This window comes from Anoplophora glabripennis, unplaced genomic scaffold (genome assembly GCF_000390285.2).
Source record: "Anoplophora glabripennis isolate ALB-LARVAE unplaced genomic scaffold, Agla_2.0 scaffold836, whole genome shotgun sequence".
In the NCBI taxonomy this organism is placed as follows: domain Eukaryota; kingdom Metazoa; phylum Arthropoda; class Insecta; order Coleoptera; family Cerambycidae; genus Anoplophora; species Anoplophora glabripennis.
The window spans coordinates 103,067-117,028 of record NW_019416915.1 but is presented as its reverse complement, the minus strand read 5'-3'; the positions used below and the strand labels follow the sequence as shown (position 1 = coordinate 117,028).

At 31.9% G+C, this 13,962-nt stretch overlaps 1 protein-coding gene across 5 annotated transcripts in view; it reads right to left on the bottom strand.

Annotated features, from left to right (window-relative positions):
• Positions 1–13,962, bottom strand: part of LOC108912804 (protein Fe65 homolog) — a 56,000-nt gene that overhangs the window by 13,348 nt on the left and 28,690 nt on the right. For 4 of the 5 annotated variants that reach the window (XM_018718187.1, XM_018718190.1, XM_018718192.1 and 1 more), the window contains 8 exons: positions 12,060–12,330; positions 10,280–10,348; positions 8,698–8,897; positions 7,223–7,448; positions 4,479–4,677; positions 4,298–4,425; positions 356–361; positions 38–285 (listed from right to left, as the gene is read on the bottom strand). In XM_018718187.1, coding sequence (XP_018573703.1) covers positions 38–285; positions 356–361; positions 4,298–4,425; positions 4,479–4,677; positions 7,223–7,448; positions 8,698–8,897; positions 10,280–10,348; positions 12,060–12,330 — 1,347 coding nt within the window. The remainder of the gene's footprint in view (positions 1–37; positions 286–355; positions 362–4,297; positions 4,426–4,478; positions 4,678–7,222; positions 7,449–8,697; positions 8,898–10,279; positions 10,349–12,059; positions 12,331–13,962) is intronic. The other variant, XM_018718189.1, reaches the window with a different exon arrangement.

Sequence of the window (13,962 nt, the reverse complement as noted above, 5' to 3'; positions counted from 1 at the left end):
AGGGATTAATAAACTATATCTTTACAACAGTACTTACAAATAAAAATTTGACTATTTCTGGTCGTACGCCTGTGTTCTGTTGGTAAATTATTTGGCCTGGTGGCTACGGTCTTCCCATTAATATCTACATTTTTCCCAAGATTTTGTTGCAAGCTTCTCTCAATCATTATTTTTTTACAGATATCTCTTAATGTATTAGCAATTGTTCGAGCTGGCATGTCACAACGAAAAACATGGCACATGTGTTTACGAGTGCTACGGTCTCTAGCTACATATGCAAAATCCCTGCAAATAGATATCATTATATATCTACTAATTGGAATACTTATTCCATGAAATGTATTAATTATATTACCTTTCTCTATATGTTCCATGAAGCAAAGATAAAAACAATTAATATTATTTATACGTAAACATAAAGGAAACAAAAATGAGGTCAGAAACCCAACACTAACAATATATTAAATTAATAGTCCAATTAAATGAGCCTTTAAATCGCAATTTGGTCAACTTGCCTGAATTTTTGATATAAGTTAGTTTGAGGTATATAATAACAATAAGTGACAGTAATTTTTGTTTCAACCCCCGGCCAGGGGTGAAAAAAGATAAAATAAAGGGGTTTTTCAATATAACTCAAAAGGGGTAAGAGCTAGAAAAAAAAGTTTCTTATAAAAGTTATAGAGCATAAAATTCTACATAAAAATGGTATATTGACTTTTTCTTATACCGTTAAAATTAACAGAATTAGGGAGACTAGAAGTAATGGGATGATTTCAGAAATTTAAAAAAATTATAAGCAGAAAAATTAATAAATTTCATAATTTTTTTTTTCAATCTACGCTAAAAAATGTAAACTTTCTGTTCAGAGAAATAGAATTATTTTTTAATTTTTAAGTTAAAACAATTAAAATTTTGAATCGTTAATTTTTATGATTTAACACTAAAACAATTTTTTTCTATGCCATTCGATCGATTATTTAAAATAAAAAAAAAGTTGCTTTCGAAATTTTGTTTTATGACAAAGATAAAAAATCACGTTCGCTTTGTGAAATTGTTATAACTTTTTTATTAAAAATTAAAAAATTTCTCTGAAAAGATAGGTTATAAAATTCATTCATTTTTCTACTCGATTTGATGATTTTTTAAATTTTTTTAAGAAAAAGTCAATACACCATTTTTATGTAGAATTTTATGCTCTACAACTTTTATAAGAAACTTCTTTTTCTAGCTCTTACCCTTTTTGAGTTAACTTGAAAAACCTCTTTATTTTACCTTTTTTCACCCCTGGCCGGAGGTTGAAAAAAAAATTACTGTCACTTATTGTTATTATATACCTCAAACTAACTTATATCAAAAATTCAGGCAAGTTGACCAAAATTGCGATTTGAAGGCCTATTTAATTGGATCATAAATCATTAGGGACTTTGAAAATAGCAAGATAATAATTATTACTAAAACCATAACTTTGATAGTAGTATATTATGCAGAATGTAGAGAGACAAAAAGAAAGAAGCCAAGATGTAAAATGAGATGAAACGTGACAGGGCATTTGGAAGCTTAGAACGTGCGATTGTCACATTTATTATGTACTCGTAGTATTAAGTGTATTGTGTATTTTATATCTTGTATGATTGTATTATTTTTTCTTTCAATTTTTGTTACATAAGTTCTTTGTTGTAAATCTCTATTTATGTAAGTTCTTGACCGTTTATTATTAATCATGTTCTTCGTATATAGGGTGTTTCTTAAGTAGAGGTCAAAAATCCAGGGACGTATTCTGTGGCCAAATATAAGGGTTTTCTGTTATATAAATGTAAGGTCTTAGACAGCCATTTTACAACGTATTAAAAATTAAAAAAAAATCTATTTTCTGAATTTCTAAACCGTTTGAGATAATTTTACCAAATTCGGTGTGCATATTTAGTATGACAGTAGGTAAAAATTACCAGCTGTAGAAATTTACCAGTGGGGGAGGTCTGGGTATCATTGATCATCATTTTCCAAAAAAAAATCTATCACTGTATAATAATTACAAATAAAATAGGTCATCATATGCGCCATTGTGTTATCTTCACTTTTTGTTTCTTTACACTTTTTCGTATTTTGGTTAAATTACCTTATGTGTTTTAGAAATAAAAAAATTAAAAACCGATTTTTTATTTTATTTTTAACACTGCTGTAGTTGGATGAACAATGGCTGTCCTAAAACCCCACATTTATATAACAAAAAACCCTTATTTTTGACCATAGAATACGCCTGTTAGAGACATCGATAATGTAATCTTTTGTCTTGACATGAGAGTTTTGTTTTGTTAAAATAAAAACAATTGTTATTATTGATAATAACGTCAAATGTAATCTTGTTGTTTTGTGTTCTGTGGAAAATATTTTAAAAGAGAAGTACGTTGTGTTTATACAAAAGAGAAGTAGGAGCTGTACGAGCGGGTAGCTCGTGTGGTTTCGACACAGAATAACGCCCCTGGATTTTTTACCTCTACTTAAGAAACACCCTACAGTGACAAAGATTTAAATAATATTAAATTCTGTAAGTCATGTGCCCTAGGTAGGGTTACCAGATTTATTACATGACAGACTCGGAGACATAAAATGTGATTAGAAAAGGAATACTGCTTTTATAATTATTCTAAACTGCAACAAAAATATAAATAAGAAAATATTGTTACATTATTTAATTATTGCTTGAAACCATCCTATGGGAGACAAAATGTTTTTGAAGAAATCACGATTTTTCCTCAATAAAGAAAACAAACCCGAAGAAATGACATATTAACCCGGAGCCTGAAGATGTACCATTAAAACCCGAAAACTCCGGGTCGATCTAGTAACCCTAGCCCTAGGATGTTCCCAGGACTGTAAACGGGTAATTAATTACTATTAACATTTCATTAATGACAAGTTATTTTTATATTTCTAGATTTCCTAAAGATAGAGGTGACGGAGAAATGTATAGCTGTTCATAAAAGGAGTACACAAATAATATATTTTTTTACTTGTCTAAAATTTACCACACAAATATGTACTTAATGTTAAAAAATATGTAGTTATTAAGTAGAAAACATGTTTGGAAAATTTTTCCGTCACTCCAAAAAAGGACATGACTACAAATAGTAATGTATCTACGTATCAATATCGGCTAATTTGTACACATTGATATCAAAAAAGTATGGTGACTTAAAAGAAAAGCAATCTGTTTTCTCTAAATGACTTTTCATTAGTTTTGCTGTGTAACCATTGATTTAAAAAATATATGGGAAGTTTTCACGCAAAATCGATCAAAGGCTCTCGCCAAAATTTGTAGACATTTAATAAATGATTTTGGGCGTAGAAAAATTAGTTTTTTCAAGTACTTTAAGATGTTATGTGGCAGAACTCGAAAATCCACCATGGCGGCCCAATATGGCGCTTGGAAGTGTAAAAAACCAGGATTCATCCAATAAACTCCATTCAGTAAACATACAGGGTGTCCCGAAATTCATACAACAAAATTTGGTCACAGATTCTTAGGACAAATTTCTTCGAAAACCACTAATTTATACAGGGCATTCACAAAATTGGAAAAACCAAAATTGCCTCAAGAGTAAAACGACCTTATTTTAAGTACTACAAAATATTATTAATAAAAGTTGTTTCTAAAACTAAGGAAAGATCAAATATCAAATATCGACAAATTTGAATGAACTTGGCTGTAATTAAGAAACGCTACCGACTTTTTTGTCTGCCATGCCCTTTTGTGGTCAAATTGTATTCCTAAAGCCGAATTTCATAGTCTGCAGGTGGTACAAATCAAGGAGTTTTTGAAAAAAAAAAACAAATTTGAGTAGCCGCCTCCGGCCAAACGCTGCCGGTTTGCAACGGCAGACGTAGCGATATTTGTTCACTTTAAACCATATTTCAACATTAATGTGCTTATCCTTTGGTACAAATGATGGCAAAAAAATTACGCCAGCGTTTAGGCTATTAGGAATCTGTGGATGCTGTATGACCACTGTTTTCTGAGACGCCCTCTATATAAAATTTTGAAATTCTCACATATTATAGTGAAATATTAAAGAAGAAATTTAAATAGAAGGTTAGAATGCAGTATTAATGAAATCAATTTATGCTATAAAATTCAGTTAAAATTTGCATAAATAAAATGCCACAAATTAAATATTAAGAAAACAGTGTTTATTTGTTAAATAGAATTAAGCGTTTTTCCACATTTAATCTAAGTATAACTGCAAATAGATAATCTTATTTGTAGTTAAAAAATGTATATTAATGTAAATCTTATTACCTTCCATTGTCCCTTCCAACTCCCCACACTCTTATTGTATGAATCGGTTGGGTATTTAATACAGTTAAATTTTCTGGATCAAATAACTTTAAAGCTCCTTCATCTAAATCCATAAATAAATCTTTACCCTGAAACAAAAATACCAAAATAACAATAAGTCACACTAAAGAATATAACTTACATCGCCCCACCTTCCCACAACATCCAACAAATCATTTTTTCCTAAAGATAGATCAACTATGCACTTATTAACAGCTTTACTACTTCTTTCTGGAGTTAAATCCTCTTCAGAAATTTCAACCCATCCAAGCGATCTAACCGCGAATCTTATTGGACGTTCTTTAACTTCTATATCAGGTTTTGAAGGATAACTTCTTCGCCTACAAAATGTAGCATTCTGTTTCATATTTATTCAGTAGGTACAAAAGAAAAACTAATTACCCACACATAATTTTTACGTTAACTTTGCAATATAGTGAATGAATATTATCTATTTATTATCTATCTACATTATCTTTCTCAGTACAAGTGCAAGTACAAATTCTCAGTGAAATTGAAAAAAGAACACATTCTCATGGCAAATTTTGCCTTCTATCGAATGGCATAATCAATTATCATATTTAACTTTTTGTCTCTCTAGGACTATCATCAACTTCATTTTTAAATATGACCTTGGAAATTGTATTACATTTATTGCAACTCTTCATGACCCCCAATATAGTACTGCCTCAGACCGAACCGATACAGACGTTTTGTCTCTAAAAGTTCATCTTCAATGTATTCGTTCCAAATGCGGAATGCAAAATTGCGACAAAAACTTATAATCCCAATAAAACGTGCTATTTTTTCTCCAACCGAAATCCCCCATTTAATTATATTTTCAAACATTCGTCGCCATATTGCTGAGTTCATTTGTGATTGTTTGTAGTTCAATTTGTGGAAAACTCTGTAAAAATGGAATTTAATGAAGATTTAGGTGTACTTGAGGAAATACTGGAGAGTACGAAAGAGGTTTCTTTCATTTGTCTCCCAAAGAAATCTCGAGAAACTTATGAATGTGTCTTAGTGTGAATGTTTTATGGATCTGTGCAAAAAAAACATTAAGGTGTATTCAGAATATGTATTAATGGCGTATATCTCAAACTTAGCAAATAAAATGAAGCCGTCAACGCTTTAGTAACAATATTCAATGTTGCGGTGAACGTTGAATATAAAGAAGATCAAATATATAAATATATAAGCAAATATTCAAAGGTATGTGCTTTTCTTAAGACAAAATAAGCGATATGTAACGAAAAAATCGCAAGTACTTACAAAGATACAAGTACATATATTTGATGATTAAAAATAAAAGAATGAAATTTTTAAAAAGGTTAGGTCGTCCTAACATTGGGGGTTGCAGGCACATGCCGTTCTGATGAATTAATCAATTTAACAATTGATAATGTTAAAGATCTGAAATCCGCCTTAATTATAAAAATTCCCAATACCAAAACCAAGAGACCACATTCTTTTACTGTGCTGGGAGACAATTATTTAAGTTTTTATCGAAAATATGTTGTTTTACGTCCACCCAGATTGGTAGAACATAGATTATTTCTTAATTATGTTAATGGAAAGTGTCACTGAATGGTGGTCTGTATTCATAAAATCAGTGCCGTCTCGCAAGAAGTGGCAAAATTTTTGAAGCTGGACAACTGGAAAGAGGACAGACATTACGACAAACGTCTGCTACCGTTTTAGTTGACCTGACTTGTCCTAAATGACACGGAGGATGGAGATCGAGCATTGTGGCGGAAGGCTACATTGAAGACTCACTTTTGAATAAAGAAAATATTTCGAAAAGAATACTGAAAGTTGAAAGTGGTAATGATAAACCATTTCTAGCTTATTTCTAAAATTTCAAAAAATACTTTACAACATATTAGACATAGTACTTTCTGCTTCTATTCTAATTCGAATTAAACTAATTATCTATCATTATAAATCACATTTTTGAAATTACTTCATAAAAATGCAAGCGTAGTTAAGTTTGAACACCTTCGAAATATTCCTTCTTCATATACACTACCTAATTGTCAGTTACGATTCAGATACCGATAATAAAAGAAAAATTTAAGGTCGAATAAAAATACATACCTTCACCAGTGGTTAGTATATCAAAATTATAAATTATGTGGATAATACAAGTGTTTCTAAGAGGATATGCATGTGACAATCATGTAAAACAGTCAATAAATACCTGTTAAAATATAACTTATCAGATATATTCAAACTTGTGAATGTAAAATTGAATGAATTTTTTCAAAGATAGTCATACTTAAGCAAGACATAGAACATGAAGTTTCAAGAATGCATGGAAACAATAAATGTCTCAAAACAGCGCGTTCATCTTTCATTTAAGCAAGTTTGCTTAAATTGACACCATTTGGGTTCTAGATTATACCCTTGATGTAACATTCGTTAAGGTGACACAGAATGCTGAATGTGATGGTACGAAATAACAGTTTGAAAACATTTGTTATTTAAACTTCACCTTTGTATTTTTTGAATATGTAAGGAAATAATATACAGGAATTTCCACCTTATTGACTACCACATAACTCTTTAGTTCGTGTATCTTGGGTTATTCAATTTTTATTTTCTAATGGAATTTTTTTCTTTTTATTATGCATAAAATTGCTTTTCAAAAGATAGGATTCTGCAATTCTCGAATTCCTTGCATTTTTAGCACCTCCAGTGTTAAAAAGATATGTCTATTCTAATCGAAATCCATAGGAAATATCAAAATTTCATAAGAGTCAGAAATTGTTGGAAAGTTAGGTACCTAGGAAATCCTATAACCTAATGTACTCCTACGCATGAATATAATAATACAAAGCTAATATAAAGTTATGTAACACATTCATTATGGAAGTAACTCACTTTAATGCCGTGTCTTCTTTCCTTTTTTTATCATCACTTTCCAAATCTAAAGCAGAACTAGTACTACTCCTTGTTACTGATATGCTGTTTTCAAATGAAGAAATGAAGTCACTCTCTTTTATACTACATTTTGATTCAGACTTTTCCATTTTCTGATCTTCTGTGCATGGAATTTCTCTTTGTATTGTTCCACTTTTTATATGCCAGTAATATGGACCATCATTATCTACAAAATATTTTATAATTTTTTTTTTATTCACGAAGAAACCGCAGAAGAGGAACATAATTAGAGAATCGCATACTAAGAAAGTGTATAACAAATTCCAAGACATTTATAATATCCAATCAGTTTATACTTAAGAGCATTGGATAGTATTAAGGTGAACAAGCAGTTCAAAAGTTAGAAAAATTGAAACCTTAGAAGAGATAATATTTTAAAAAACTGTTGACTGGACTGAAGTTCCTCTGAAACTAAGTTTTTGAAGAAGAGAGCGATATGTCTCTCGAAACGTCAAGAGTTGTAAATCGACGACTTGGCAACCAGCCCGAAAATCATTCAACCATCATTAAAAAATGTTTTTCCTAATTTATAATAAAGAGTCACAACAATTCCTACTATCAATACAGTAATAGGTTTTAATATCTTAAGTTATAACTTAAGAAGTTTAAACTTTTCAGTTTCTGTTTGCAAAATAGCCTCAATTATGTTAATTAATGTGATCCGGATATACCAGGTAAGAAGAGATAGCTTTTTCTGTTTAAATTAGATGCACAAAATTCAGAAAGTGAAAATGACAATGTAGAATTATAATCAAGTGTAACGGTATCATCAGTCCCGGTGAAGCAATTGCAGAGTCATCAATGAATGTGCTGGCAGTGAAGAATGGCGAAACATTTGGAACCAATGGATGCGACCAGTTCCAAAGGCCACTACAGAACGTGCCCGAGGAGCGGTTTTGTCCGTAGCCGCTTTAGAACCAACAAACACCGAAATAAACATCAGGGCGGGCCCAGGGGTTCTAATACCAGATCTTCCCCACAGTACCTAGCCCGAGAACAACAACAAGATGAAGGCCTAAACCTGTGCAATAATACGAATTGCACAATAAATATTAATAATTAGTTAGTTAATTTTCAATATTCTTTAAATGTTTTTTTATTCCTATAACTGTTATGAAAATAAAAATGTTCATTATACATCCAGAAACAGATTTTCCGTGCTTGCATGACTTCGGCTTCGTCTCAAACGAGAATTTGTTACACGTGCACGGAAAAATCCTTATTTCCAAATTCAATAATGAAATATACTATTACTTTCAACACTGAATTTAGAAAATTCCTCGTATAATCGAAAAGATAAAAGTTTTCAATTAAAGTATTTACATATATGTACCTATATGTAAAAACAATTATTCTTTCTTGGCAGTACTATTTATCATTAACGTTAGCTGTATTCATCATCAGTAGGTACTCACCCTCATGTTTTTCCCATCCTGGAGGTAATTCATTATGATTGCTCCATTCTTTTTCTGAATTTATTGATTTTCTTTGGTCTGTAATCGTTTTATCACATTTTTTCATAGGAATAGCATATAAATCATCTGTAATATTTCCAATTATGTGTTTCACTTCAGTATTTTCGTCTTTGTTGCTTACATCTTTTGTCTCACAAATACTAAAATCGAAAAATGTATATTCAATAATCACCCTTTGAAATTAATAGTTATTGTGGGAAACAACTACTTTGCAGATTAATGCCCTGATCAGCACTGAATTACACTCAAAAAGTATTTATTAAATTGCGAGAGACCTGAGCCTTATTCTTTCGATATGGAAAAAAGGGGAAGTCAAAAAACAAAGTGTACGTTCGGAAGTTTCGGAATGAATGGTATTCGGAGTATAAGTGGTTGTGTAGAAGTGTTTATTTAAAAAAACTCTTCTGGTATGCCATGTTTAATTGTAAGTGTAAAGTCGGGCGTGTGGAATAAGGAGGGATTTAACAATTTAGGGAATGTCGCGCGAGGCTGTCGTAACATACGTGATTGTACGGTGTGGGTTAATGTTCGCAAAAGTTCACAAGCCGAACTAATATTTCTATTTTTTATAAAATCTAAATGAAAATCCTTCTCTCGAACGTCAGCTATTCGGTAATATGGCAAATGCAACTAAAAATTTCCATATTCATTTAAGGCTGTTTGACCTTAAAAATTTTCGCCTGTGGCTGGCACTTTTTTTTTCTTTTTAGACAATCAATGAATATGCTTCACATATTCTCAATGTCACGAGCCACCACTGTGAAAAAATGAATTTATTCCTTTCATTTCCACCATATTGTATAGAAGAAACAAAGAAACAATATCACTGAAAGGCAATAGGTCAATTGGTTTTGTAGAATGATGATATTAAAAAACTGACGCCAAGTTGGCAAATTGCAAATTTACATCTTTTTTCACATTTTTTACTGTTCACAAAAATTTAGATTACCTATTGCAATATTAGTTATTTTATGTTGTAGGCAATTAAATTACCTACAATTTCAGGTACCTAGAGTAATTTTTCACTAATTTGTGAACTGTAAAATAAAAGTTGCACGAGGAAAGATCAGTTTTCGAAAATTATGCATTATTATTGCAAAAAGCGATGGGTGTTGATAAAATTTTTGGAAGAGACAATGAATCCAATGACCAATATGTGTGCCAAACAGATTTTTTCTTAAATTTTTGGTCAAGAAAGTAGTCTTTGTGGCCTTAGAAATTATTCCCTAAAAAATAGTATAGGTTCCATTCTTTATTGTTAACTGCCTACCGAACCGGACAAGTGAGCGACTAGCTTTACTGTTTGATTGTTTTAAAGACTTGCCAAATTCAGGTTATTTTGTTATAGGTACACTTTCATAGTTCATAGGATAAATTATGTTATGTTTTATGTTACTTTTTAGAATAAAGTCTCTCTGATAAATATATTTCCACAGCTGACTAGAATATTTGGATGTTATTAGTAAAATATTTTTATTTCTGTAAAAAGATGTTGGTTACCTACAATAATATTTATACATACTTTTCCCAAACAGTTGCACTTTCATTAATATCCATTTGAGAAAGAGTATTTCCATTCCATTCATTATCCCTACAACAAACACTATATACAGTACTATGCTACAACACCAAATTATTTTTCTTATACCGATTTTGTTTTTACTAATCAAGGCTTGCTGTTTTTTTTTCTTTTTTGAGAGGGAAAGGGAGGGGGTAGCGATGGTGAACTAAAATTCAAGAAATCGTGAGGACGTTTTTGACTGCCTCTACACAAACATAGTCTTTAGGAAAGTACAGTTTGCAGTTTCAACATGAAATATTATTATTATTAGCTGATTATAGACATGTACTTTAAAACCTAAAGTTTTAACGCTATGTTTTAAATACCGTTGTAACAGAATCACAAGTCTTAAATTTTTTATTCCAGTCCATTCCCCAAATGGAAAACATTGTTTATGGGCAAATAACGGTTTTGAATGGCGTGCTGAAGCGGTTTAATTCCAATTTTTGTGTTTCGCATGCATTTAAGTTATATTCACATAATTATATTGCGGATTAGAACAGCAAACGGTCTAATTAACAACCAGTGTTAGAGATAAATTATACTAATCATTTGCTTTAAAAACAACACAAAATTAAACGATCTGATACATTATTAACTCTAGGAAATTAATCTGATTGAACACTAGGATAAGACATGTCAATTTTTAATTTGATTGGTCAACTTTGTTTTTTTTTTCTTTACTATCAACAAGACGGACACCCAGCGCATTCAACGCGAATCATTCGAGAATGGCTAGATGGTCAATTTCCTGGGCGGTGGATTGAGCAAAATGGCCCAATTCATTGGCCACCTAGAAGTCCTGATTTAACTCTAATGGACTTTTATTTATGATTATGTTTATCTCAAGCAGAAAGTCTATGGGTCCCCGTTGAATAACCATTTATTTGAATTGAAACGAAGAATAATTAAGATAATAATTAATAAGATTAAGATACAATTAATGACATCCCCATTCAAGAAATTCAAAACGCCTACACAGAATTTACCAAGCGCGCTGAGCGATGTGTAATGGTTGGTGGTAGCATATTTGAATAACCATTATATTATTTGTTTATGTTTATTATATTAGTTACGTTTTTTTCTAATAAATAATTAGGAATTTGCACTGTGCTTGTGAAAAATTAAAAAAACCGAAGTTCGCCGATCAAATTGAAAATTGACAATCTGTCATAACTTTTAGTTCTCAATAACTTTTCGTAAGAAAATATTTCTGATATTTTTAAAAATAAAGGTACTTTACTCTTGACAATTTTTGAAAATTCATCGTAAAAACACCCTGTACATTAATTAATTAGACTAATTTTTTCAACTTCCAAGTTTAAGGCCTAGCAGAGATGGTGCTCACAAGCTCAAATTTCAACTCGAAAAATTTTTGTCATTTACACCCCACATGCACTCGATCAGTGAAGATACTGTAAATGGTTACTTTTCTTACTGAATTTTCGGATTTATTATATATTTTTCACTATCTGCACATAAGTTCCTATATTTTTCTTAAAAAACTTTATTTAGGGATGAATCTTATATCAAAATTCTTAAATTATTTCTCATAAGTGAATTTGCTGTTTTTTCTTTTGTAGAATTTTGCCATTGGGGTATTTGTTATTGGTAAAACCAAGATATCTCAAAATGGCATTAATAAAAAGGTCTGTGCCTTACTCATTTAAGCATAGCATATCTTCGGATGACTTATATTTCAGATAAATAAATGTAAAATGGAATCTATATACATACGTACCTATTATCTACATTATTTGAAGAATCAGTTTCTGTGAATGGTCCTGTATTTACATCTACTCCCATAGAGCCAATGTCTAAGGCAGCATATACTTTTCGACCAGTAGTACCCATTACAGGTACTTTTACGCCTTGGCCCATATTATAAATACCATCTATATCTTGATATAAATCGTCAAATATACTTTCTGTATTTGAATTTAATGCGTCATCCAATCTATCTGATGGACCTATGTGATAATTCGGATTTTCGTAACTTAATAACCCATTCTCTAAAAAAAAGAACATTATGAGTTATTGTTATTAGATAAATAACTTAAATCATAAATGTTGATGTAAAAAAATAAATAAGTATTCACTAGTACTTAATAATAATATTTTTTATAATATTATATAATATATTTTTAAAATTTATCTTTCATAAATATATATGCTAAAAAATGCTAGTTGCAGTAAATGCTTATTTAATTGAACAAATAGACAGGCTAACAAAATTTGGCCGACCTTCTAACCTAGAAACCAGAATGTACTTTTCCGAAGGATTTTGCTGTGCTGAATTCGAATCCGAGGTCCAAATTTCTCAATTGGCTCTGGTGTTCAAGGTGAGATATCCTAACCTAAAAGTGCCAAAATCGCGATTTTTGACAACCATTTGAGGTTATGTTACATGGACAGGTCATTCTTTTTTTTTTTTTTGTTAAAACCATTAATAGGGTCTTAAAATACTATACTTACTCTTTAAAACGCACTTGGATTTATTCTGATATCATTTTTCGTCCATGAGAAATCGCATGTTGAAATTTAGTAGTGTGTCTTATTTCTCAATTTTTTTATATACCTACTGACAACACACCACCACAAACCTAAACTCAACGGCAGCCGGAAGTGGTGATCATACATGTTTTTGGGGGTCACTGAACATGAATCTGAGCTCAAAAATACTCTATCACGTCAAATTTTGCAATAAACTTAAAAAAATTTCTAAAAATTCCATATATGGTCTATATTTTACGCATTATTTCAATCTGGAAATACATATACAAGCAAAAGAGACTAATACGCTCAAATTCCGAACTCATAAACCCTAAGCCCTAAAACCCTAAGTCCATAAATCCATAAACCTATAAAAACAAACCCTAATCCATAAACTCTAAAAATCGAGAAATAAGTCAAACTACTTTTCAACATGCGATTTCTCAAAGACGAAAAATGATATTGTCGTATTCCACCCTTCGAGCGAGCTTCAGAATTTCAGAACACCCAGTATATTCATAGAAGTAGTCTTGTACCTACGGATATGCCGGAGACTGTTGAATTGGGAAGGAGCAGTCAAATTCGCCTACCTTTCCAATCCAAACCGAAAACCCGCCACGGTTGCGAAACTAATCGCCGTCGGCCTTGAAAATCAAAAAAGCCTCCACGGTATCATTTCAGACATCGTATTCGATACCCCCCCCCCCTGATCGCTAACTTTTTCTGTTTCAGAGACCGCCAGGATCAAGAAACGAAGACAACGACACACACACACATATACCCCCCCTACCTTCCTTACCACTCCCTTCCCGCGCAAGCCTAAGGGCCACCTTAGCAAAGCGCATCCCAGGCTGCATAGCCGCACTACCCTACCCAACCATACCACACATAAATATGACACTACCCCCGGGGTTTACACAGACGAGCCGGCGAAGCAAGAAGAGCGCCAGAAGAAAGGGCCCTAGCCGGCGGGGCCCAGCCAGGACAAAAGGAGGTCCCACAAAGCGCCTACACCGGCCGCATTTGCGGTCGGGGTAGACGACGGATGGGGCCCACCTACGAAGGCTGTCCAGGCCTACACGAGATGAGGCAGGATAAAGAGGGATAATCCCCCTCGATCCCAAATCATTGAGGCCAATTTCTAGCCATAG